Source organism: Podarcis gaigeae (genome assembly GCF_964106915.1).
Source record: "Podarcis gaigeae genome assembly, chromosome: 1".
Classification (NCBI taxonomy): Eukaryota; Metazoa; Chordata; class Lepidosauria; order Squamata; family Lacertidae; genus Podarcis; species Podarcis gaigeae.
The window spans coordinates 123,845,372-123,870,554 of NC_139678.1; the positions used below are offsets into that span (position 1 = coordinate 123,845,372).

At 44.7% G+C, this 25,183-nt stretch overlaps 2 protein-coding genes across 4 annotated transcripts in view; one reads left to right on the plus strand and one right to left on the minus strand.

The window, feature by feature from the left end:
• Positions 1-18,130, plus strand: part of STAT1 (signal transducer and activator of transcription 1) — a 41,551-nt gene extending 23,421 nt beyond the window's left edge. For 2 of the 3 annotated variants that reach the window (XM_083707770.1, XM_083707769.1), the window contains exons 15-24: positions 252-335; positions 946-1,044; positions 1,708-1,843; positions 3,440-3,489; positions 5,548-5,642; positions 7,517-7,656; positions 9,155-9,340; positions 10,713-10,785; positions 13,139-13,235; positions 15,538-18,130. In XM_083707770.1, the coding sequence (XP_083563896.1) occupies positions 252-335; positions 946-1,044; positions 1,708-1,843; positions 3,440-3,489; positions 5,548-5,642; positions 7,517-7,656; positions 9,155-9,340; positions 10,713-10,785; positions 13,139-13,235; positions 15,538-15,555 (978 nt within the window). In that variant the 3' untranslated portion in view covers positions 15,556-18,130. Of the gene's footprint in view, positions 1-251; positions 336-945; positions 1,045-1,707; positions 1,844-3,439; positions 3,490-5,547; positions 5,643-7,516; positions 7,657-9,154; positions 9,341-10,712; positions 11,284-11,576; positions 11,620-13,138; positions 13,236-15,537 lie in introns of those variants that run through there. The other variant, XR_014557250.1, reaches the window with a different exon arrangement.
• GLS (glutaminase) overlaps positions 17,935-25,183 on the minus strand; it is a 73,929-nt gene continuing 66,680 nt past the window's right edge. Inside the window, exons 16-18 of the mRNA XM_083708758.1 lie at positions 23,185-23,261; positions 23,023-23,086; positions 17,935-20,825 (exon numbers count right to left, since the gene is read on the minus strand). Coding sequence (XP_083564884.1) covers positions 20,669-20,825; positions 23,023-23,086; positions 23,185-23,261 — 298 coding nt within the window. The 3' untranslated portion in view covers positions 17,935-20,668. The remainder of the gene's footprint in view (positions 20,826-23,022; positions 23,087-23,184; positions 23,262-25,183) is intronic.

Here is a 25,183-nt window from a genome sequence, read left to right on the forward strand (position 1 = left end):
TATCTGCATGTTATCAAATTGTAAAAATTCTCAAGTTGTCTTTCTATACATTACAATAAACAGTTTGTGAATGTTTATTCAAAACCTGCCGAAGAGTCCAGTTCATTTTCAGTCCTATGTTCTGAAGGGTTTGGAGGATCTAACCAGTTCTCTTCTTCCCCAGCGAACATGGCCAGAGATCAGGGGAGTTGTGTAGTGTGACAGATTCCTGTAATTGTTATTTTTTAAATCTGCCTTTTTCCTATATAAAGGGGCCTCTCATTGTAACAGAAGAACTCCATTCTCTCTCTTTTGAGACAACGCTGGAACAGTGGGGCCTCATAATTAATCTAGAGGTAAGTGTGTTAACTACTCAGGGCATAAGGCTATGTGTGTCACAAGAGTGGAGTGAATTTTGGGAAAAGTCTTGTCCCAATCTACCCATGAACCAAACTGTAAACACAGCCTGGCACTTACTTGTTTGTTAGATTGGCCCAGCTATGTCTTGTTTGCCAAACTGGGAGCAGTTTGCTTTTGTGGTAAAAGGAATTATATGAAGTTTGGCTGGCTCTACAGTTTGGTTTGTTTTTAAATTCAGCAAAGAGCTTTGAGCGTAGAAAAGTGAATCTTCCAACCTTGGCTATACAGGCAACGACCGATTTAGTTGCGTCTGAGCATGTGCGCATGGTGCCAAACCAGGAAGCAGCCCCGAAACGTCACAGAGATGTCATGAAAGGCGACATGCGCATGGTCCACCGATGCGCTTGGGGGCCTGGAATGCAACCCCCCGTGCAAAACGAGGGTTGCCTGTCATACATTTCTGTGTCAAAATATCCAGCCATGTTTTGCTAATGACGTGGTGATGCTGCCTAAAAGAATTTGGTACTGTGTCTCCCCTTAATTTCCGTGCCTTTGACCATCTTGGAAGTGTTCGCTCAATTTTTCCCTGTCACCTTCGCTTCCCAGACCACCTCCCTTCCTATTGTTGTGATCTCCAATGTCAGCCAGCTGCCGAGCGGATGGGCTTCCATCTTGTGGTACAACATGCTGACAAATGAGCCCAAGGTGAGTTTCCTGGCATCCTTTTTTAAGTGCAGGATTTGGGTGGGTGAGTGGATATTGAAACAGTTGAAAGAATACTCTTTATTAAAGCAAGCCCCATTATTTTGTTCATCGATTTACAGTCGTACCTTTGTTTTCAAACAGCTTAGTTCTCGAACGTTTTGGCTCCCAAACACCGCAAACCTGGAAGTGAGTGTTCTGGCTTGCGAACTGTTTTTGGAAGCCGAACGTCCGACGTGGCTTCCTGATTGGCTGCAGGAAGCTCCGAAGGCTTGCGGATAGTTTCCTGAAGCATGAAGAGCGAGAGGGGTCAGTGCTCACCGACCCCTCTCGCTCTCCAGGCTTCAGTGAAAGCCTGCACTCGCTCCATAGGATGCACACACATTTCCACTTCATTTTTGGAGGGGGAAAAGTGTGTCCTATAGAGCGAAAAATACGGTAACAGTCCTAGGACCAAGGAGGCTGGTTCAAATCTCCACTCTACCAATGGCTCTATCAATCATGTCTCAAGTTTCTCCTACCAAACAAGGTTATGAGAATAAAATGGGAGAAATTTCTATGACACTTGGGCTCCTTTGGAAGAAAGGTGGGATGATATTCCTGTAAATAAAACAAAAGTCAGTAAATAGTGGCTCAGATTCTAAATGCTATCCTTTTCCTCTCTAGAATTTGTCCTTCTTTCTGAACGCGCCGTGTGCAAGATGGTCGCAGCTTTCCGAAGTGCTGAGCTGGCAGTTTTCTTCTGTCACAAAGAGGGGACTCAACACAGAGCAACTGAGCATGATAGGAGAAAAGTTACTTCGTAAGTGACGTTCGAAAATGTTGCTTGCACTGTCAACCTCCTTAAAAAAAAAATTGCATGCAGCTTCCCACCATCTTTAATTAGAGGTTATGCCATTTCTTTCGCTGGATATTTTATATCCATCTTTTCTGGCGCACAAAGCATAACAGTTTCATTTCTTATCAGTTAGGAGGGAGAGAGAAAACAAAGCAGGAGACAAGGTAGGATAGGATAGGATAGAATTTATTATTTATACCCCGCCCATCTGACTGGGTTTCCCCAGCCACTCTGGGCGGCTTCCAACAGAGTATTAAAATACAGTGGTCTGTTAAACATTAAAAGCTTCCCTTAAGAGGGCTGCCTTGAGATGCCTTCTAAAAGTCTGATAGTTGTTTTTCTCTTTGACATCTGGTGGGAGGGTGTTCCGCAGGGCGGGCACCACTACTGAGAAGGCCCTCTGCCTGGTTCCCTGTAACTTGGTTTCTCGCAGCGAGGGAACCGCCAGAAGGCCCTCGGCGCTGGACCTCAAGTGTCCCGGGCAGAACGATGGGGATGGAGACGCTCCTTCAGGTATACTGGACCGAGGCCGTTTAGGGCTTTAAAGGTCAGCACCAACACCTTGAATTGTGCTCAGAAACGTACTGCAAATTATCTGCAAATTAACTGTAAAGTATCGGTTCAGCTCAGCTACCCCCTGGGAAGCTGTCAAGTCTCTACCTTTTCGCTCATCCATATATTGTCTTGTTGAAACACTCACCACAATGTCATTTCGATACTGGTATTCAACGATGTGGCAATTTTTCACACAGCCCCTACTGTGGACCACCTGGCTGAAGCTTGCATGAAGCCCAGTTATGTAGCTCCTGCCCTAAAGAAATTGTGAGCTATTCACTCTTTGAATCTGTTTGAAATTGGAAGTATTTCTGGGTTTATTATTATTATCATTATTTTAAAAACATCACATTTGACAAAAGCGAGAAGAAAGCAAAATCTGCCGACTTGATCAGAATATAATTGGGGAGGGAGTCCCATGGACTGCAAGAAGATCAAACCTATCCATTCTTAAGGAAATCAGCCCTGAGTGCTCACTGGAAGGACAGATCGTGAAGCTGAGGCTCCAATACTTTGGCCACCTCATGAGAAGAGAAGACCCCCTGGAAAAGACCCTGATGCTGGGAAATATGGAGGGCACAAGGAGAAGGGGACGACAGAGGAGGAGATGGTTGGACAGTGTTCTCGAAGCTACAAACATGAGTCTGACCAAACTGCGGGAGGCAGTGGAAGACAGGAGTGCCTGGAATGCTGTGGTCCACAGGGCCACGAAGAGTCGAACACGACTAAACAACTAAACAACAACAAGCATCCTGATTTGTCAGTTACTAGGAAATTCCTAAGTCCTTAGCACGGCAGTGCAGGTGGGAATACGGCATGTTCCAATCAGCAGGGTTTTTCTTTTCTTTTCTGGGAGTCCTTCCTCTTCCTTTGCCCTTGGGATTTAAATTCAATCCTTTGTGTTCTTGGAGGGTAAGATTCTATCTCCAATCTTACATGTGATACAGATATATTAGCCTAATTACTATCTGAAGAGTAACATGGCGATAACTTGTTTCCCTTTAGCGAACGGATGCACTGCGGACGGCACTATTACTTGGGTGAGGTTCTGTAAGGTACGATATTTCCTTTTTTCTTTTTCTGAAGGGGCCAGAGTCCAACCACTGCTGGATCCATTGGTAACCAGTTGGTTGCCTAAGTCGGAGACAAACCGTAGTTTTATAAGGGAGTTTTAAGGTGGCGTGATAAAGGCCTTTGTTCGTCATCTCCAAAAAGTTGTTGTGGGGTTTTTTTTGAGCCACTGCACAAACCTGAAAAAATGTGTGTGTAGGCCATGGTGGAAAACAGAGCCTGAACTGTCATTTTTTAAAACTTTCTGGTGGGGAGGGGAAGCTGTTGTTTGCTAAAAGAACTCGCCTCAGGTCTTACAATCTTGCATTCTCTCCAGTTGCCAGCAGAGGGTACTAAATAGAACAGAAAACACATCAGTGTACTGAGCATCATTTTGTTGTGGTTGTAGTTTTACTGATGCAGTGAGCAGCAGGGCGGGGGGGAGATTGGGCCGAGGGGAGAGCACCCAAGAGAGAGGAGTCTTGTATTTTCGGAAAAACAGACTGTCTTGAGTGCACAACCATAGGCAACATATTGCTGTACCACAATGTGTGCAATAGGAGTCTCTCTCTCTCTCTCTCTCTCTCTCTCTCTCTCTCTCTCTCTCTCTCTCTCACACACACACACACACACACACACACACACCCTCCTGATACAGGGAAGTGCACAGCGTACACTGCATGTTTGGACTGTCTGTGGTTTCGGTCATTTTCAAGAGAAACGCACATGTGCATACAGGGGCGCCGACTTACAAAAAATATTGGGGGGGGCGGGGGCCCATACCGACTTATAAAAAATATTGGGGGGGCCCAAGACCTCCAAACCGCTGCTGCTGGGGGAACGAAAGGGGCGAGCCCCGGGCTGCCCCGACCTTAAGTGAACCTGTGAGGGCCTGCCCTTTGCGGCAGCCGATTGGCTGCCGCCGTGGGCGGTGAATATTAATGAGCTAGGGGGAATCCCCGCTTCTCGCGGGGCTGACGCCAGCCCCGCGAGATTGTTGATGGGTCGAGAGCCCGCAACCCCACCCCCTCTCTAGATCGGGAGTGGCTTTGTTTTAACTCATTACTGAATGTATTTTAAAAGGTAACTATCGTCAAACAAGGAAAATAAAAAATACCAACATAATTTTGTGATTTTACAAAGCATAATATAACTAATAATTTTCTTAAATTATTGGGGGGGGCAGAGCCCCCCCAAACGAATTTTTGAGGGGGCTCGGCCCCCCTCAGGCCCCATGGAGTCGGCGCCTATGTGTGCATAGTGCAATCTCTTTGGGTGCCCAGTTGCCTTCTATGAATCATCTTGCTCCAGACACCTTTTACTAGCTTTCACCAGGTTTGTTCATAGGTTACCCTGAGCACAAGTCACAGACTGTGTTTGTGCATGTACAAGTGTTTGTGGTGGCTGGTTTTTTAAAAAATACATAGTAATTATTTTTATTTTTATTATTTATATCCCACCTGTCTGGCTAGGTTTCCCCAGCCCCTCTGGGTGGCTTCCAGCAGAATATAGAAACATAACTGAATGTCAAGCGTTAAAAACTTCCCGATACAAGGGTTGCCTTCAGATGTCTTCTAAAAGTCAGATAGTTGTTTATTTCCATGACATCTGTTGGGAGGGCGTTCCACAGGGTGGGCGCCACTACCGAGAAGGCCCTCTGCCTGGTTCCCTGTAACCTCACTTCTCGCAGGGAGGGAACCGCCAGAAGGCCCTCGGAGCTGGACCTCAGTGTCTGGGCTGAATGATGCGGGTGGAGAAACTCTTTACGGAGCAGTAGCTCAACTATTGGGCACACAAGTTTCACACTCATTGAATGCAATGTGTGAACACCCTTATGCACAATAGCATAGAGGTGGCCTTTAGACTTGTAAGACGGTTGGAATGCATGTGGGAATGTGAATGTATGGAACACAAAATCAGAAGACCCAAGAACAGCCATGAGGAAAAAAATTAATGAGAAGAGCACCGCTGATATAACGGATACTCTTAACGTAAGAGCTCGGTTGTGGTTAGCTGAAGTAGCAACTTCTAACGCGCTGTTCTTTTGTTTCCTTCAATTTCAGGAAAACATAAATGACAAAAACGTTCCCTTCTGGTTGTGGATTGAAGGCATCCTTGACCTCATTAAGAAACATCTTCTCGCCCTCTGGAATGATGGGTAAGAATTTCAGAGGCTGCTAGAGGGCAGTGGATGGGCTTGGAATCCTAAATAAAATCACGTCCCACGTCTGGAATTAATAATAATAATAATAATAATAATAATTTTATTATTTATTCCCCAGCCACTCTGGGCAGCTTCCAACAAAAGATTAAAAGTACATTAAAACATTAGTTAAATAACATTAAAGGTTGTTCCGGTTGGAATTGGGCATCTTACTCGAATATAAGCGTCATTGAATTCATGGGATTTTATTCCCAGGACCCTTGTCTTCCCCCTTGAAATCAGTGGTGCTTAAACAATGTTTAGCTTTGCCCCCACCAAAAAAAGAGAGAACATTTTGCATATGGAATAGCCTTGGGGGCATGAGGAGAGAGAAACACAATGAAGGAGATTTCAGTTTTAAGGTAAGAAGGTTTACGGCAAGGATGGGAATCTGTCGCCCTGCAGATGTTGTTGCAATTCAGCTCCTCCCTGCCAGAATGACAGACAGTCAGAGATTTTTGGGAGTTGCAGTTCGGCAATGTATGGAAGGCCACACTTTCCCTGCTCCTGGTTTAGGGACTGTTGTCAGAACGGCAGCTCAAAGACCCATTGAAACGCAGTTTAAATGGCTTATTATATATCTGCTGGTAGGCTCCAAACAACAGCAGTCTAATTAATTGTGTAAACAGTAATTGCTCAGAGTGTCAAACAATAGGCAGTGCACCCATTTCTCAAAACAGAACTATAATTGCCCTGAAATTGCTTTTTTTTTTTTAACGGCACAGTATAAAGTATATATGGGGAAGAAGCTGGGGGATAGATAGACCTCCAGAGAGCTATTGAAGCTTGTTATCCACAGCATAGCAAACAGGTTTACTGAGAACATAAAAGCGTTTTTATGGCTTGCCTTCGTTATGAAAAAGCAAGTAATGTAAAGAGACGGATAGCTGGGACCTGCTGGAATATTTGCAGAATATTTGGGAGCTTCTAAACAGCGAAAAGGTTCTGCCTTGACCCCTCCCCTCCAAATTAAGGTGAAGGAAATGAGGAACAATTAGCAAGTCGCATCCCTAATTTGTAATGCAACTTTTGATTTTGTGGTCAGTGAAGGTGGGTATTTTCTTAAAGCAAAGGTAAAGGGACCCCTGACCATTAGGTCCAGTCGTGACCGACTCTGGGGTTGTGGCGCTCATCTCGCTTTATTGGCCGAGGGAGCCAGCATACAGCTTCCAAGTCATGTGGCCATCATGACTAAGCCACTTCTGGCGAACCAGAGCAGCGCACGGAAACGCCGTTTACCTTCCCGCCGGAGCGGCACCTATTTATCTACTTGCACTTTGACATGCTTTCGAACTGCTAGGTTGGCAGGAGCAGGGACCAAGCAATCAGAGCTCACCCCATCACAGGGATTCGAACCGCCGACCTTCTGATCAGCAAGTCCTAGGCTCTGTGGTTTAACCCACAGCGCCACCTGCGTCCCTGGGTATTTTCTTACTTAATAGTAAAACCCAACTTTCACTCCAATGATTCTCCTAAATCTGTACTGCTGCCACGATGGGGGTGGAGACGCTCCTTCGGGTATACTGGGTCGAGGCCGTTTAGGGCTTCAAAGGTCAGCACAAACTCTTTGAATTGTGCTCGGAAACATCCTGAAAATACTCATTTATAAGCCGTTTCGGCAGTGGTGGGCGGATAGGACTTTACCATAAATCGGTGCGTTCTGGATGTTGTTGGACTTTAACTTCCATCAGCCCTGATTGAGGAGAGTTGGGAGTGTCTAGGCAATACCTTCAGGGCCCCAGGTTGGTGTCCTCTTGACTTACTACAAGGCCTAAGTCCTGTCACAAATGTTTTTGTGCATCTGTGCTCTTCTCTCTTTGACGTTTCAGAAGCATCATCGGTTTCATAAGCAAAGAACGAGAACGTTGCTTGCTCAAGAATAAGCCCACCGGGACCTTCCTCCTGAGGTTCAGTGAAAGTAGTCGAGAAGGAGCCATCACTTTTACCTGGGCAGAAGGACCACAAAATGGTAGGCAAACAATCAAAAAGAACACTCATTTTGTGTTCAAGGGCTTAAATTTTTTAAAATACATTAAAAAAAAATATTTTTTTAAACCCATCCAATTTCATATTTTTTGGGGGGCAGCACACATACTAAAATTGGAATGATACAGAGTAGATTATCATAGTCCTTGCACAAGGATGACACGCAAATTCGTGAAGCGTTCCATTTTTAAAAAAATTTGTGCATGTGCCATTCTTCCAAGTTTTTCGTCTGATACCTGCATACAAGGAATGGTAGAATTCTTAAAAGCATGTTCACGTGGAACACTACCAAGATTGATACAGTGGTACCTCAGGTTACATACGCTTCAGGTTACAGACTCCCCTAACCCAGAAATATTACCTCGGGTTAAGAACTTTGCTTTAGGATGAGAACAGAAATCACGGCGGCGGCGGGAGGCCCCATTAGCTATAGTGCTGCTTCAGGTTAAGAACAGTTTCAGGTTAAGAACAGACCTCCAGAACGAATTAAGTACTTAACCCGAGGTATCACTGTATAAGAATTCCACACCGTGGATATTGCCATTATAAGAACTGAATAGATTGTATTTCCTGATCAATCTGTTGGATTTTAATTTATCATAATATGTTTCGTTTGTATGATAAGTTGGTCTATAGAACCATATATTTTGATATGATATGTTGAATCACATTAAAAAAGAACTTATATACAGCCTGTATATTTGTTTGTGTTGTTATTTTTTTGTGGCAGCAAATCCTCCCATGTTCATTGAAGCCTTTCTCTCCAAGCACAGTTGTTTTTTGAATTGGGCCTCCTGCACAATAATAATGCTTATCACTAAGCTATGGAAATTTTCTCTTGCGCCCCAATTTCTCAAAAAAATAAAATTGGAATGTTTCTTCCTTTGAAACAAGTCTCTTGCTTCCTGTTTTCCTCTTGGCATAATTGTGGGAAAGAGAGCCTAGGCAGGGATTTTGAGAGAAACGAGAGAATGGAGAAAAACATGGAAGGAGAAGCTGGTTTGTTTTTCTGACTGCTGTGTAATTGGAATTTATAAGATTATGGAACGCAGAAATTATATACATCATCCAACCATTAATTCTAGCACGCGGGGGGGGGGGCATATAAATTGTATAATTTGGCATTTGAAGGATTGGCATTATTAATTATAATTTCGTGTTGGCATAATGAGGCTTTTATTGGATTATTGTAATTGAAAACTAATAAAAATTATTTTTTAAAAAAATGGAAGGAGAAGTTGGCAACTTCTTAAGAGCCATCCTCCTTTTAACTCTGAGGGAAAGCTCCTCACCTGCTTAATTTCTCTTATGTTATAGGGTGGGACAGGGGTGGTGGTGAATGGCAACCCTAATGTGCAGGATAAACAGTAGATAGCAGCTTTCTGAGTTCTGTTAGCTTCTTAGCAGACCAAGTGTGTTGAAAGTTGAGTTTCTGATTTAATTCTTCTCTCTCCACCCCCACCCCCCTGGCTTTGTACCAGATAATTTATGTCACTCAGTGGAACCGTACACAAAGAAGGAACTCTCTGCTGTTAGCCTGCCCGATATTCTTCGCAGCTACAAGGTGATGGCGGCTGAGAATATTCCGGAAAACCCCCTGAAATTTCTTTACCCAGATATTCCCAAAGACAATGCCTTTGGAAAATACTACTCCAGGCCCAAAGAGTGTGAGTATTTTTCCTTTGAAACAAAAACATGTGTTGTGGTCAGTTCCATGAAGCATCAGTAGCTGAATTTGTAGCAGTGAAAAGCCATGTTCTTTTTTTAAAAAAACAATTTCCTCTCATTGCCCACCAAATTAGTAGTGCCACCCCATCTTTGTTTCCCTGGACCTCAAACATGGATGGCACTTGTGGGAGACAGGGGGCAGCTATAAGGAAAATAGCCGGGAATAGCAGCAAGCGGGTGATTTGAAATGTAGTCTTGTCCATTGCGTTTGCCAGTGCTTTTTATTCCTTTAAAAAAATGTTTAGGGGTACTCTCGTTTTCCTACTCATATTGAAATACTGCCCCTCAGTGAGGCCACAAAATGGATTCACAAAATGTTTAGGGGTATGCGGCGTCGTCCCCGAAAAATAGCACTGGCTTCCCCCCCCCAGTTCTAGACCTGACAATGCACGTTTTGACAATTCTGGGTGCATCATCTGTGATATCATAGTTGCCAGTATGGACAGAATTGTTACGGGGTTGGAATTCCAACATCAGTGTTTTCAGTCGGCACAAGCATTTCATCTTGCCGGGCAGAACAACCCACCACATGCCGTTTTGGAGGGTCTCTCTTAGCCCCCCACCCCAAGCCAATTGGGTGCAGAGGGTGGGGGAGCTCCATTGTACGTGCAGAAGTCCTTGCTGGGGGCTTCCGCTGGCAAGTCTCGTTCGATGAAATCGACCGTTGTCTTTACATTAAAGTGAAGTCCCAAGAAACATTGGGAGTGCTTTTGTAGTATTTTAATATTCTGTTAGGGACACGGGTGGCGCTGTGGGTTAAACCACAGAGCCTAGGACTTGCCGATCAGAAGGATGGCGGTTCGAATCCCCACGACGGGGTGAGCTCCCGTTGCTCGGTCCCTGCTCCTGCCAACCTAGCAGTTCGAAAGCACATCAAAGTGCAAGTAGATAAATAGGTACCGCTCCGGCGGGAAGGTAAATGGCGTTTCTGTGCGCTGCTCTGGTTCGCCAGAAGTGGCTTGTTATGCTGGCCACATGACCCAGAAGCTGTACGGCCAATAAAGCGAGATGAGCGCCGCAACCCCAGAGTCGGCCACGACTGGACCTAATGGTTAGGGGTCCCTTTACTTTACTAATATTCTGTTGGAAGCCACCCAGAGTGGCTGGGGAAACCTAGCCAGATGAGCGGGATATAAATAATAAAGTATTATTATTATTATTATTAGGGTTGGAATATCTGCACGGCCCTCTGGAAGTTGCTAGAATCCCAACTACCGTGAGCCCCTGACCATTGGCTATTTTTGGCTGGATGAACCCGTTCCGTAGTTACTAAAACTGGGTTTTGTATGTGTTTTTCTTTCATCATTTTAGCCGCAGAACCCATGGATGTGGACGGCGGAGGAAAAGGATACATCAAAACTGAATTAATCTCTGTGTCTGAAGTGTGAGTTTGCTGAGAAGACAGCTGAATGTACTTTAAAAAAAAACAAAAAACAAAAACAAAACGGTGATAGATGCTAAGATGTGAAATTCCTGTGTTGTTATTACAGGGTAAAACACTCCCCACCCCCACCGCCCCACGTATACACACACACACCTTCCTTGCTGCTTTTTCAGTGCGGACCTTCAAAGTGACCTCTGGGGTACCAGCACAGCTGAACGATATAACCTGTTCATGCCTAGGCTGACTCCAGAAGCTCCTCCCATGGACCATCTTGCCTTCCAAACACACCATCACTTGGAGGAGGAGGGGGGTGGAAAAACCTCACGCACAAAGAAATGTCAAAATAAAATGTTAATTTTGGATATTGGTATAATGTGCTTCTTTGGTGGTACTTAATTTGGGATGGACAACCAGATTTCCCCAGGGCTTTTTTTGTTTGTTGTTTTCTTTTGTTTTCTTTTGTTTTTGGAAGGGGGGCAAAGGGTTAAGACTACTGGGGTGTCAGCTGGCAAGGGGATGCAGCTGGGGGTGGGGGGAGTCTAAAGGGAAGGGACTCTGAGCCCGGGCTGAGCCCACAGGTGGTTCTGCACAAAGGAGCAGCAATGCTTTAGGCAGGCATTAAGTGGGGAGAGAAACCTGGTTTCTGTTTTCCCCCTGCCCCCTTCTGCTTGTCCCACCACTCAGGTCAGTCTTTCCTTTGCTAAATCTCTGTGTCGTCTCCCTGCCCACTGTCTGCATTCCTCTGTTTCCCCTTCCTCCATAAATCCAAAATTGCACCCTCCATTCCCTAGCTTCCCCCTCTCTGTCCCACTGGAACACTCAACACCTCCCCCCCCCCCAACCCAGTCTGCTCCTTCAGTTAGTGTGTTTCAATATTCTGATTTAAAACTCCCCCCTTGTGTGTGTGTGATAGATAGATAGATAGATCCCGATCCATTTGACTCGCTCTAAACAAATTAGATTGTAAGCCTAGAAGGCAGGGACACTTGTCTCGTTGAATGTGTTTTGATACAGTTCCCAGTTCTTAAATGCTAATAAAGTATATAGGCTCCTTTTCTATCCTAGAGAGCCCTTTTATCAGTTTCCAGCTAAATAATTGAGAACACAGTATGCCACTGTAAGTTAAATATTCCAGAATTCTCTCTTGTCCATCCATCGGGGAGCAGGCTCCATCAGCTTTGTAGCCACTCCCCCTAGGATGACATCATCAACCAAATATGGGTAAATGGGTGGAGCTATAGCTTAGCAGTAGTGCAGTAGCTTTGCAATCAGAAGGTCTCTGGTGTCTCCTTGTAGGTGTGGGAATCCTTGGAAAACCACTACCAGTCAGTGTAGATAATATTTCTCTTAACTGACCATATTTTTTTTAAAGGTGTTGTCCAATTAACCAGGGTTACCTTTTAAAATTGATTAAAGGGTTTGGAGCCCTAATTTTTAATGTCACACTAGCCCAGCCTCCCAAAGTGTCCTAACAAATAGATCTGGTAAAGTCGTGGTTTTTAGAAAAATAATAATAATGTATGACATGGCAACAGTTGGAAGAGTTTTAAGGCCATCTCCTTACAGCATGCCTTCATCTTCTTGCCTCACGTTTGCATTTTGCCATGCATGAAGAAAAAGGTGCTTCTTTGTGAGTAGGAACAGGTCAAAGATGTGTGCTGCTCAAAGTTGAGAGGGTTGGCTCTGTATATTCTTTCCAATATGCTGCTTTTTCTGTGTGCAGTATGTAGGATATTCAAACACACGATCTCTCCCTGCCCCTCTGAATTCGTGCGCTAGCTTCTATTTAATTGTGCATGCCTGAGTATGGATTGCATGCGCAGTGTATCAAATAGGAAGGTGTGGCTATCCTAACTTAATGCTTGCATTGCCAGTTAGGGGATGATTCCCCACTTGGGTCCGGTTCACGTTTGGCTCCTGTATTGGCAAGGGTATTGCTGGACTTCTATGCCCTAGTAGTATTGGGGGATGCTGTTAAAATTCTACTGTGCTGTTCAAAGCGATCCGATTGTCTTAACAGGGCAAGAAGCGCTGTTGGGCTTACCTTGCCTTTGGGCAACGCTTAATGGTTTCAAGCACTTTAAATTAAGAGTTTGGCCAGAGGTATCCTGTACTGCAGGGCTGAGGAGAACCAGTCTCCCTCCAGATGCTGTTAGACTCCGACTCCCATTGGTCACACCCAGTTTGGCTTTTTGCTGGGGAAGGTGGGCACTGATCTCCCAACATCTGTTCGGCGTCTGGTTCCCCAGCCTTGTTTATACCAGGACTAGTGATTCCCTGGTTGCTCCCAGCTCATTAGAAACAGTCACGTTCTTGTTGTTTTCTCTCTCCCCCCCCCCTTCTTATCTTGCAGCCACCCCTCCAAACTGCAGAGCACGGATAACCTCTTGCCAATGTCCCCAGAAGAGTTTGACGAGGTCAAACGAGCGATAGGCTCTGCAGACATGATGGTGAGTCAACCACAAAGCTTCTGAAGCCTTGCTTATCTGTCATAAGCCTTGCTTATCTGTCACATCCCCAAGAGACTCAGCGTGATCTTAGATAATATAATAATAATTTTTATTTATTTATACCCCGCCCATCTGGCTGGGTTTCCCCAGCCACTCTGGGCGGCTTCCAACTGAATATTAAAAACAATACAGCATCAGACATTAAAAACTTCCCTAAAGAGGGCTGCCTTCAGTTGTCTTTTAAAAGTAAAATAGTTGTTTATTGCCTTGACATCTGGTGGGAGGGCGTTCCACAGGCCAGGCGCCACTACCGAGAAGAACCTCTGCCTGGTTCCCTATAACTTGGCTTCTCGCAATGAGGGAGAAGGCCCTCGGCGCGGGACCTCAGTGTTCTGGATGAACAATGGGGGTGGAGACGCTCCTTCAGGTATACAGGACCGAGGCTGTTTAGGGCTTTGAAGGTCAGCACCAACACTTTGAATTGTGCTTGGACACGTACTTAGTAACATCTTAGTAACACAGGGAAGAGCTTCTTGCTGAGCAGCAGTTAGTAAACTCTACAGGTGCAATTCAGCAATCCCCTACGGCAGTGGTTTTCAACCAATGCATTGTGGCACCTTGGGGTGCCTTGAATCGTGGTCAGATTTGATCCTTCCTTCCCACCCTCTTCTCTGATGCCCTCACATCTCCCCCTCCAGAGGCTTGCACAGCTGTTTGTTGAAGCGAATGGTGCCTCTGGGACCAGCCGGGTTGCTGGTGGCCTCAGTAAGCAAGCAAGCAAGTGAGGATTCCTAAGGAGAGGAGAAGGGAGACGGAAGGAGGTTGAGGGAAACCTCCATAAGGGTGTCCAAGAAAGGGGTGAGGGGCTGACAGCTCTGCAGGCAAGGGGTGACATACCGTATTTCTCTCTCTATAGGACGCACTTTCCCCCCTCCAAAAATGAAGTGGAAATGTGTGTGCGTCCTATGGAGCGAATGCAGGCTCCTTGGCTTCAGCGATAGCAACGCGAAGCCTCCGAAGCACAGAGGCCCCTCTCGCTCTCCAGGCTTCAGGGATAGCCGCCTGAAGCCTTCAGAGCGCAGCGCGAGTTCCCGCTGCATTCCGGAGGCTTCAGGTTCCTTTAGCTGAAGCCAAGAGAGTCTTGCTCTCCCGGCTTCAGCAAAAGGAACCCAAAGGCTGCGGAGCACAGCGGGAAGTCGCGCTGCGCTCCGAAGGCTTCAGGGATAGCCGCGCATGGCTTCCTCTTTAGCAGCGCACAACCTCTCCAGCTGTTGATTTTTTCCCCTTGATTTTCCCCTCGAAAAACTAGTTGCGCCTTATGGTCCGATGCGCCTTGTGGAGCGAAAAATACGGTAACTGAGCTCCTGAGCCCCACAGGGGAGCCACAGAAAGAATGTAGTTGGAAGCAGTGGACTCAAAAAAGCTTGAAAACCTCTGCCCTGCAGAACTGAAAAAGCTACCCTGGAGTCTGTTAGCTTTAAGGCAAAATCGTATTTCTGCATATCTGTTTGTCTACCTTTCCCCCTTTGCCTGGGGTATGCTCAACTCTGGATTTCCTTCAGTGAGCAGAGGTGTAGACCAGGGTTCAGCAAGGTTTACTTTGCCTGGGCCGGTTCACTCCAGCAGAGATCCCTCTGGGTTGGATTGCGAACAAGATCCGGCGTCTGTGCAGACACAATTTTCAACGCTGCGGAAGCGAGTCCCTGCACCACGTTGCCCCGGTTTAGCGCAGCGCGCGGGGACTCACCAAGCGGGCGACTCAGTTCGGGGGCAGCTCATGGGCCGGTTAAATGACCCCCATAGGCCACTTGTGGCCCCTGGGCCTTAGGTTGCTGACCCCTGGTGTAGACTATGGATATAAGGTTTCTTCTTTAAGGCAGCATAACTGAGCTGTCCCTTTTATCTTAAACACCAATTTAACTGTAATAACTTACTCAAAGCCACCCGGCACAATTTATAGGAATCCCAATTTTAACCCTGGTCTTCCTGTTAAGAGACACCGTTTTTTTGTGGGGGGGGGGGAGTAATGATGAAGTGGAAAATAGGCCATTGTGCAGACTTGGCTTTGCCCCACTGCTTTTTGAGTTAATGCAGGGCATTGTATCTGCTTGCATCTGTCCAAGCAGCCTCCTTTAAATAATAGTGAATAAGCTGGTGCACAGACCATGGGACTCAAGAGCTGCTCTTCAGCTGCTTAAAAGCAGATTTGTAGGATCAAGCGCTCCACCAAAGGTGGTAGAATGTTAAGTGTCATTCGTCATTGTCACTTGGGTAACCTGTCTTTTTTTCTTTTCTTTTCCAGCTATGTCCAGATTATTGAACACAAGGGCTGGCTGGCTAGGCCTGCATCAAGACTTAGCCACTCGTGAGTTGAGGACCTATAAAGGCTGTAGAATCCATATTATGCAGTTCTGGTTTCTGAGCACTGCAGTGCCTTATGTATCGCTGCTGTACTGCTTTGTTTGCCGAAAGCGCAGCTTTAAAAAGTTAAATGGGTTTGCTCTTTTGTTACGAAAATAGTGATTTAGGCCAGTGATCCAGTACGTAACTTATTTTCAAGCAACTTGTTTGTGTGTGTCAGTTGGTGTGGGCTTATTGCGATTTGATTTTATTAGCGTTGCATACATTCCTAGCTTGTTCCCTGTGAAATGGAATGTTCTTTTAAAAACAAAGCACCAAGAACGTTCAAATTGGAAACCTAGATTTCCTGCAGAAATCAAATCTGGTTTTGTTGCTGTGTCAAAGAGAGGCAAAATGCATACAAATCAGGACTCCTTGGTGGGGTACTGTTAACTACGCAGTCCTGACTAACTGGAGTCCTAGTTATGTCTCTTTCGAAGTACAGTCATACCTCGGGTTGAATGTGCTTCGGGATGAGCACATTCGAGTGGCGCTCCACGGCAACCCGGAAGTAACGGAGCGCGTTACTTCCAGGTTTCGCCGCATGAGCAGACGCTCAAAATGATGTCATGCGCAGAAGCGGCGAAAAGCAACACGTGTACAGACGCGCCGTCGCTAGTTACGTTTGCTTCTAGATGCGAACGGGGCTCCGGAACGGATCCCGTTTGCATCTAGAGGTACCACTGTACACCCCCTGTTCCATGGGGTGTAGCTTGACATAAGCATTGTACCCCAAGTACACAGCACTCTTCTAACACTTGCGATTCCATTTTGGCCTACAGGAAAGCTAAGTGAAAGTGTGTAGCTGGAGGTGGGAACAAGATCATTCACCAAATGCAGAGCGCTAGTGTGGAAATAGGCAAGGAGTCCCCCAAGAACTTTCAAGATCCTGAGGGATATCTCAGTTGGTAGAGCATGAGACTTACTACCAGGGTCATGGGTTTGAGCGGGGGGGGGGGGGGGGGTTGGACGTGATAGCCCTGGGGGGATGCTGCCAACTGTACAAAGATACTAGAGGAAATGTTTACTTTTCTGCACTGCTATCTCCTTTTTCTCTGTAGTATTCCAAATTATGGTTTGCAAGAGAAAGTTGCTTCTTCCTGTCTTAATTGTGTATTGTTGTGTCGTTAAAACAAAACTGAACAGGTGGAGCAGGATTTGCAGCTAAGAGTTGCTGTAGAGCTCAACGACAAGATCACTGTTATTGCTGTACCCAATTTTAAAGAGCAGAATTCCCTATTATATAACTGGTTATCTTTTCCTAAATACAGGAACGCTTTAATGACTTAACGCTGAAAGCATTTAGAGGGCAGAGGCAGGTAATAGTTCCAGCCCTCGTAACTCATCTGGTGGTGGAGTCAATTTTTACCAGGAGTGCCCCCCCCCAATAATATGCCTATTCTGTAGGGTTCTATCCAGTAAGCCACTTTTATTGCAATCAAGTGGTATATAGATTTTGTTACATGCACGCTCTGCATATCAGAGCCATTCAGTAAAAGGATGAATTTGCAAAATAAGCAGCATTGTTAGATTTGGGGTCCCCCCCCCCTATTCCTGCCGTGATAACCTTTTAATGATCCCATGTATTTTGTATTCTGTGTTGGCAGACCAAAAATGACACACACAGTTTGAAGACTGTAAATAGGTGGCAGTGCCTAATAACACGTGTGTAATTGTGGCATACCTTCGGTGTGTTTGGTTGCTAATGGAACACAGTGGTACCTCGGGTTAAGTACTTAATTCATTTGGGAGGTCCGTTCTTAACCTGAAGCACCACTTTACCTAATGGGGCTTCCCGCTGCTGCCGTGCCGCTGGAGCACGATTTCTGTTCTCATCCTGAAGCAAAGTTCTTAACCCGAGGTACTATTTCTGGGTTAGCGGAGTCTGTAACCTGAAGCGTATGTAACCCGAGGTACCACTGTAATGGTTTCCCATGGTGTCTCTCTTCATTAAAAGGGAATTGCTTTCTGGAGAGAGTCTAGATTGTGGAGGGAATTAAGAGACTGATTCTGTTGCCTAGGCTGTTGGGTGGCTAAGGCTTGTGTGCCTCACTTCGGCTCCAGAAAGATTAGTTCTACAGCCCCTCTATGAAACCCTAAAAGCAGTACAATCCTCTTAAGCAAACTAGAGTCCCAGCAGTGCACGTTTCACAATACACAAGTTCAGATTGGAACCCCCCCCCCTCCCCATCACTCAGCAAATGTGTTTTGTAAAGCTGCTATAGAAAGAATGAAAAGCTTAATTAATATGCTTCCACTGAGAACACGCATAGATCGGGGAAGAAAAAGCAAACCACCCTTTTTTTTTTGTAAGCATGTTTATTATGTTGTAAAATACAACACCACTGAATTTGGTAATCCTGAAAATAAATCTTGCGTTCAGAAGTGGTACAGCTCAAGTATATTAAGTTTAGATTCAGTTCATGGGGAAACTGCCAAGAGGCAAATACAATCATCATAGTTTCTCCTCTACAATAAAGAATGTCAGATGTCAAGCCCAGGTATTTTACTCATTGGGTCACTACAAACAGTCACTGGTAGTTTCTGCTATGAAACTAAAAAGAACATGCGTCCAGCACAACACATCCACACAAAAAATGGGATAGCTGATTCTAGGACTATTGCAGGAGCCATTTATGTACGAAGCAGAAAATTGACTTAATTCTATAGGCTGTGATGAACAAGTATAGAATGCTTAGACTTTAAAACTGAGTGTGTTCTTCAAGCAAAACAAGCCTTTTTGGTAAACAAAAAACAGGTTAGCAACAGAAAACAGAACTAAAGGACAGTATATTTATAAATAAACCCACATGTAAATGAACTGCCTCCAATGGGCCACAATTACTTTACAAATTGCAACTTCCTCTTGTAATGAGGAAAAACTAACTACCTTCGAAGAGGCTGGTACTAAAATAGTTGCTGTCTACTGGCAGGGTGGAAATACTAATGTTAATCTCAAACTATTTGAGGGGAAATGGCTTTCATTTGCTTATATGCATAATGCTTTTTTTCCTTTGCAGTATTACAATTTGATTAAATAGTGATAACTATAGACTACTGAAATGTCAAAAGGATAAATTTGAATACTTTAAGGAGATACGCGTAGAATATGATTCGTTTTTGAGAAAAGAACAGCTATGACTCTCTAGGCAAATGGACTTTTATACTTTCAGTCTTTGCAGAATATTGCTAAGCACTTCTGAGGAGTTGCAGTAAAGTCTGTCCTCAATTTGGCTCAAAGAACGTTAGTAGAGGGGTGTGGCACAGAGCCCAGTGGATGTCATTTAGGAAAATAAAGCATGTGGAGTTCTTGAAAGAAACTCCTAAAACCTGTGAACAAATAGGATATTCTACCAGTAATGAGAAGTTTGCTAAAATGTGCAACTTCCATCTTTTATTTTTGGAATCCATTTTTAAGCCTCTCTTGTTTTGCCTGTTTTGGATCCTCACGCCCATACCATGTGTTTTTCTGCACATCTCCTCCTGGCTTTACTATCTACTCTTCCGTATTATACAACAAGAATAACAGAAAATGGTGGCTATGATTCTGGTGCAATCCACCTTCATATGGCCTGCAGCCCAGTTTTGATCCACTGCTTATTATAAGGTAAAATCTCAGGCCTATCCCTTCATATGCTCAGTCTCAAACCCCTCATCTTTCTATGGTGTAAGCATTTCCTTAAGGATGCAAATCATTCTACTTCAGTCATTGTTTCCTTCAACAAAACCCAGTCCGCTCTCTAGTAATGGCTCAGCTGATCTTCCACAGGAGGGGTAGCAACATCAACACCACATGGAATCCTTATTTCAAGTTCACAAAGATTTCATATAGCTCCCACCTTTATAAAATACCATTTGTTTGCATCTAGATTGATTCTGACATGATGAACATCCATAACATCACCATTACCTGCTTTGATCAGGTCCCTTAAGCAAGTTGCACATAGCATGAGTGTCACCAGGTTGAGAATGGAGGTTAGTTGGAAATACTCTTCTGACACCATTGTTGCAGTTATTTCCCCTGGCGTGAAACCAGCCCCCACATCACCTTTATCCACACATAATTTGAATTTAGATTTACACACTATAAAATGCCAGGTTCTCTATTTATACCTGCAGGTCCTTGATTGGAATAAAGTATTTGCCACTGCTAAATAAAGCATACAAGGAGGAAACGCTTGCCGTCAGTCATAGCCCAGTATGGTATGTATACGACGATTTGATGAAAAACCAGCGGCTGCCAAAGGACTGAAGAGTATTTCAGCAGCCAGACATAAGGATAAAGCAGATTTGATAGAAACATCTAAGATCTCGTGGTTCTCTAATTACATTCCTCTATATCTTTTGGTCAAACAAACCTTAGAACAGATTCCCTGATAAAAACGATATTTGAATAAAAAGTTAAGCCTAGACCACTGACCCCAGTCAACAATCTATACTTCTGAGAATTTACATGATGTAAACAAGTATCATGGGAAATTAAAAACACAACAAATACGTAAGTGCAGATTGTAGCTCAACACACACAGACTAAATCCACATCACGCATCCAAACTAAATCCACGCCAGCAACAAATCTTGAAAATCTAGCAAGACCACATTGACACTTGTGTGTGGCCCAGTTCCACTCAGGCACACTTCCCAGACGGCTTCAATTAATATTTTTTTTTAAAAAAAATAAATGCAGAACGGGGGAGAGGGAGTTCTTGACCATGGAGTGAAGCATCACGGAAAACAAAAAAATAAATAAAGTAGTGCACAAAGCCAACAGCAGCTAATATTTCTTTTTTTTTTTCCTATCGGTTATAAGTAGCACGAGGTAATATTGCTCACATCATGAATGGAGACTTGGAAGTTTTGTTTTTCTGAAAGAGAAACTAGACTTGTCTGTGCGCCATGAAGAAAGCTCTTGTAACACTGAAACAAAGATACATCACTATCCAATAGAAACACACACGCTCTTCATAATCATTTTTCCCACAATTAATTGGATCAGTAATCTCAATTCTTGGGATCTAGCGGGGGGAAGAGGGTTATAGTAAGCCGTCTAGGTTCTTCTGCACAGTTTGGTTTTCCTTTCCACTGCCAGAATCGTCCGGAGGCGTGTACTGGACCTGATATTCTTGAAGAATTTTAAATACATCATGATGTCCAAAATGCAAAGCTTCATCCATAGGTGTGTTGTTCCATCTGCAGGAGCAAAAACATTCAGGTTGAAGAAGATGACGTGGGTATCAAAATATATCGGAAGCTCTTGCCATATTTGTAAAACCGCCCCCCTTTTCACCCAAGCTTGGAGCAGCTTTTTAGAATTAAAATAACCCAGAGAAGCAAGCTGATAGAGTGATTTGCCCGAGGTCAGCCAGTATGTTAAGCGAGGCGTTAAAATGGGGATACTGAGTTTCTCTTTTCCCTGGTGAAAAGGCAGGGAGATGGTGTGTCAGGTTCCACCCAACGTTGTGGGTGCCCGGCACGCATGTGTGACATCAGCATGTGACATCACACATCGTCGCCGCAGCAGGAGGCATCAATAGGTGTCTTTAAATCACAAGCATTTAATGAAAGCAGCGGGCAACACGTCTGCCTGCTTGCAGAACAAAAATCTGTGCAATGGCACTAAAGACTTCTCTTACTCCCCACCCTTGTGCACCCTAAAAGCAGCTCCAACCTTCTGGAGCAGATTCTGGGGGAACCACACGAGGGAAGAAGTCCTGCCGCAACCTCGCCCAATAAACCTAATTGCTTTTTAATGTACAATGATGGTTACGGCGAGGAACGCAGCAGGGAGTACAGGGTTCAGGCATGACTAACTACCATGGAAGAAAACCCATGCAACGTGAATGGTTGTGCCATCATCACAGTTCCCAATCCGTAGGCAGGCTGCATGTTTCTCTCATCCCCAGGAACCCGCTGCAATTGGCAGAAGAAGCTCAAAGCATCTGAAGCACCTTTGAGGTCCTCAGGTTTGTTTTCTGTAAACAAGGGACTCCGCTAACGAGCCCATTTCATTCTACTGGAGAAAATTCCGCATGGGGTTACGTCAAAAGCAATGAAACTGAAGGTGAAACTCAAAAGTGAAGTTGATTATAAGCCATAAAACCAAGGATGGCCTGAGTATGGATATATGTCTCAGACCTTTCAACAGCAGGACATTCCAAATACTCGGTCTTACTCACAGTCTGACCTGTGCATAGAATACTAAGAGCTGGAAGGGACCCCAGGGTCATCCAGTCTAACCCGCAAACAATGCAGGAATGGTTCAATGTGCCAAGGCTTATTGAATTAAATATGCTTAAGGACATCTGGCATTGCACAAGACCAGGCTAGGAGTCAGTCTGTTTGTACAGGGAAGCATGTTGACAAAATTGGAAAAAAAATTGGAGCACAATGTCTACTTAAGGCTCAGGTGGTCTCAGTCACCTGGAGTGCCTTCCATCAGCTTTGGCTGGTGGTCCAGCTATCTGGACAAGGATAGCCTAACTACTATGCTCTGGTAACATCAAGGTTAGATTACTGCAATCTGTTATACGTAGGGCTGCCTCCGAAAATTCAGAAACTTCAGCTGGTGCAGAATTCAACGGCCAGGTTGTTCACCGGAACAAGAAGGTTTGAGCATATTACACCGATCCTGGTCCGACTGCACTGGCTACCAGTTAGTTTCCGGGCCCAATTCAAAGCACTGGTTTTGACCCATAAAGCCTTAAACGGCTCAGGACCGCACTACCTCAAGGACCGCCTCTTTCCATGTTAACCTATGTGGACCCTGAGGCCCTCCTTCGTGTGCCGCCTCCTCGAGAGGTCTAGAGGGTGGCAACTCAAGAACGGCCTTCTCTGCAGTGGCTCCCTGTCTATGGAATGCTCTCCCCAAAGAAGTTTGCCAGGCGCCTTCATTACACACCTTTAGGCACCAGGCAGAAAGGTTCCTTTTTAACCAGGCCTTTGGGTGATCTGTTTTGACATTTTGTGCCTTTTTAAATGTGGCTCTTTTCAGGGGATATTATTGGGTTGTTGTTTTTATTCTGATTATATATGTTGTGATCTTTTCTGTGAACCACCCTGAGACCTTTGGGTATAGGGTGGTATAGAAACTATAATCATCATCATCATCATCATCATCATCATCTTCCCATTTCACTGCCTTGATTCCCTCCCAAGCACGTATAGACTAGGCATATTCTGTAACAGTCCAGAACCCTGCCTCCCACCTTCCCTATTAGCAGAATCAGCAGCCGCATGGCTTGCTTATAGACAATTCTCATTACGTTCCCCATAAAATATCCGCTTTTCAGCACACAAATTCCTCGGAGAACAGTGCCCACGAAGCCAGAGCTGCTGTAATTTAATTGACTGCGAACACTCCCCTGTATGTTCAAGTGCAGATGCTCACCTGTCTTTGGGGAAAGGATTCACTTTGCAGGCTTCCAGCAAAAATTTAACTACCTCTACATGACCTACAAAACACAAGGAGGAGGATAATTTTATGCACTTGTTATATTAAACGACGCTAAAATGTTAACAAGAAATGCCGGAGATTATTCACTGCCACAACCTTCCGCAGCCGCTACGTGCAACGCTGTCCGGGAATCGTAGTCTCTCTGCTCCATATCCATGCCTGACAAAGCAAACCTGAAATAAATAAAATTATTATTAAAATTTGAGAGGAAAATGGGGGGAGGGGATAAAGAGCTCAGTCCCAAATAATGCAGAACCAAGCATCTAGTGTTTCCTAAGCCTTGGATATGAGGAAAGCTTAATTAGAAGTTCAAAATATATTGATTGGTATCTAAAGCTTTCCATATGCTGATGAAAGAACTTGGTCAGTGGAATGGGAGGAAGGCCATTTTGGGCAATTCTCCCTCTGCCCTCTTCCCAAATGTGTTCCACAAAGTGTTGACGGCTCCTTCTGGAGGCAGATTCAGGAGGGCTGAAGGGGGACTCACCAAAAAATGCCTCTCTTCCTCATTTCACTGACTGAGTCCTTTCATTAGGAAATCGAACACTGGTCCTGAAAGACCTACATTGGCTCCCAGTACATTTCTGAGCATAATTCAAAGTGCTGGTGCTGACCTTTAACGCCCTAAACCAGGCACCCCCAAACTTGGCCCTCCAGATGTTTTGGGACTACAATTCCCATCATCCCTGACCACTGGTCCTGTTAGCAAGGGATGATGGGAGTTGTAGTCCCAAAACATCTGGAGGGCCAAGTTTGGGGGTGCCTGCCCTAAACAGCCTTGGCCCAGTGTACCTGAAGGAACATCTCCATCCCTGTCATCCAGCCTGGACACTGAAGTCCAGCTCTGAGGGTCTTCTGCTGGTTCCCTCATTGCGAGAAGTGAAGCTACAGAGGGCCTTCTCAGTAGTGGTGCCCTCCCTGTGGAACGCCCTCCCATCAGATGTCAAGGAGAGAAACAGGTACCCAACCTTTAGAAGACATCTGAAGGCAGCCCTGTATAGGGAAAGTTTTTAATGTTTAATTACCGCAATTTTCCTTCTATAAGATGCACCCATGTATAAGACGCCCACTATTTTGGGGGACTCCAATTTAAGAAAATGGGGGGAGATGGGCCCTGTGTATAAGACGCCCCCAAATTTTGGACATTATTTTTTAGGGGGGGGGAAACTAGTCTTATACACAGAAAAATACAGTATGTTTTGGTATATGCTGGAAGCTGCCCAGAGTGGCTTCAGCACCCCAGTCAGATGGGCTGGTTACAAATAAACAACAACAACAACAATATAGCATTGGGCACCACCCACTGACCTGGTTTGCACTTAATGCTAAACCCACGGTTTATTAAACCATGATTTAAGCGTTGTATGAACCCAACTTAGCAGCTTAACTATGGATGATTAATTCTGGTTGAAGGTCATTCATTAACTAAGGCTTGTAGTTGCTTTATAAGCCTTTGCTAACATTAATCATAGCTTAGTGTTATGCGCAAACCTAGACCTCCTGCTCAACTATAGTTAAATGTGGCTAGCAGCATTTGAGCAGGGCTGGCTCGAATAAAGAGTGGGGGAATTTGAACCTCTCTCAAGGCTCAGCTGCTGGTGTTTTTAACTATTCTTCAATATAATAAAGTTAGGTTTAAGTGTTCATCTGCCAGACACCTCAGCTTTAACTATGGTTAGTGTTTGCCATGCCTTAGCTAACCGGGCCATTAAATGGGGAATGTGTTTCAATCATCCAAATTGTAATGCGTTTGCTAGGAGGCTCTATGTGTGAAGAGTTTTCCTTCCTTTCCAGTCATTCTGAAAAGCCTTGGTTCCCCCCTTTGCATTCAAGCACTGTCCTAGCTTGTAAAACAAAATAACATCAGAGCAGCCATTGGTTCTGCATATACACTAGAAAAGCAGAAACGTTTCAAAACAAAGGCAAAAAAAATCAAAAACGAGCAGAGGGCATGTAATCTCGCTCCTGTAATATTTTTACCATGGCTCTGTAAGTTTTAATCACTTGCTCTGCAGATTTAATTGATGAAAGCTTTAATTGGTATGCTTTTTAAAACCCGCAATTGTACTAGCTTTATGCAACAGGTTCCTGGCAT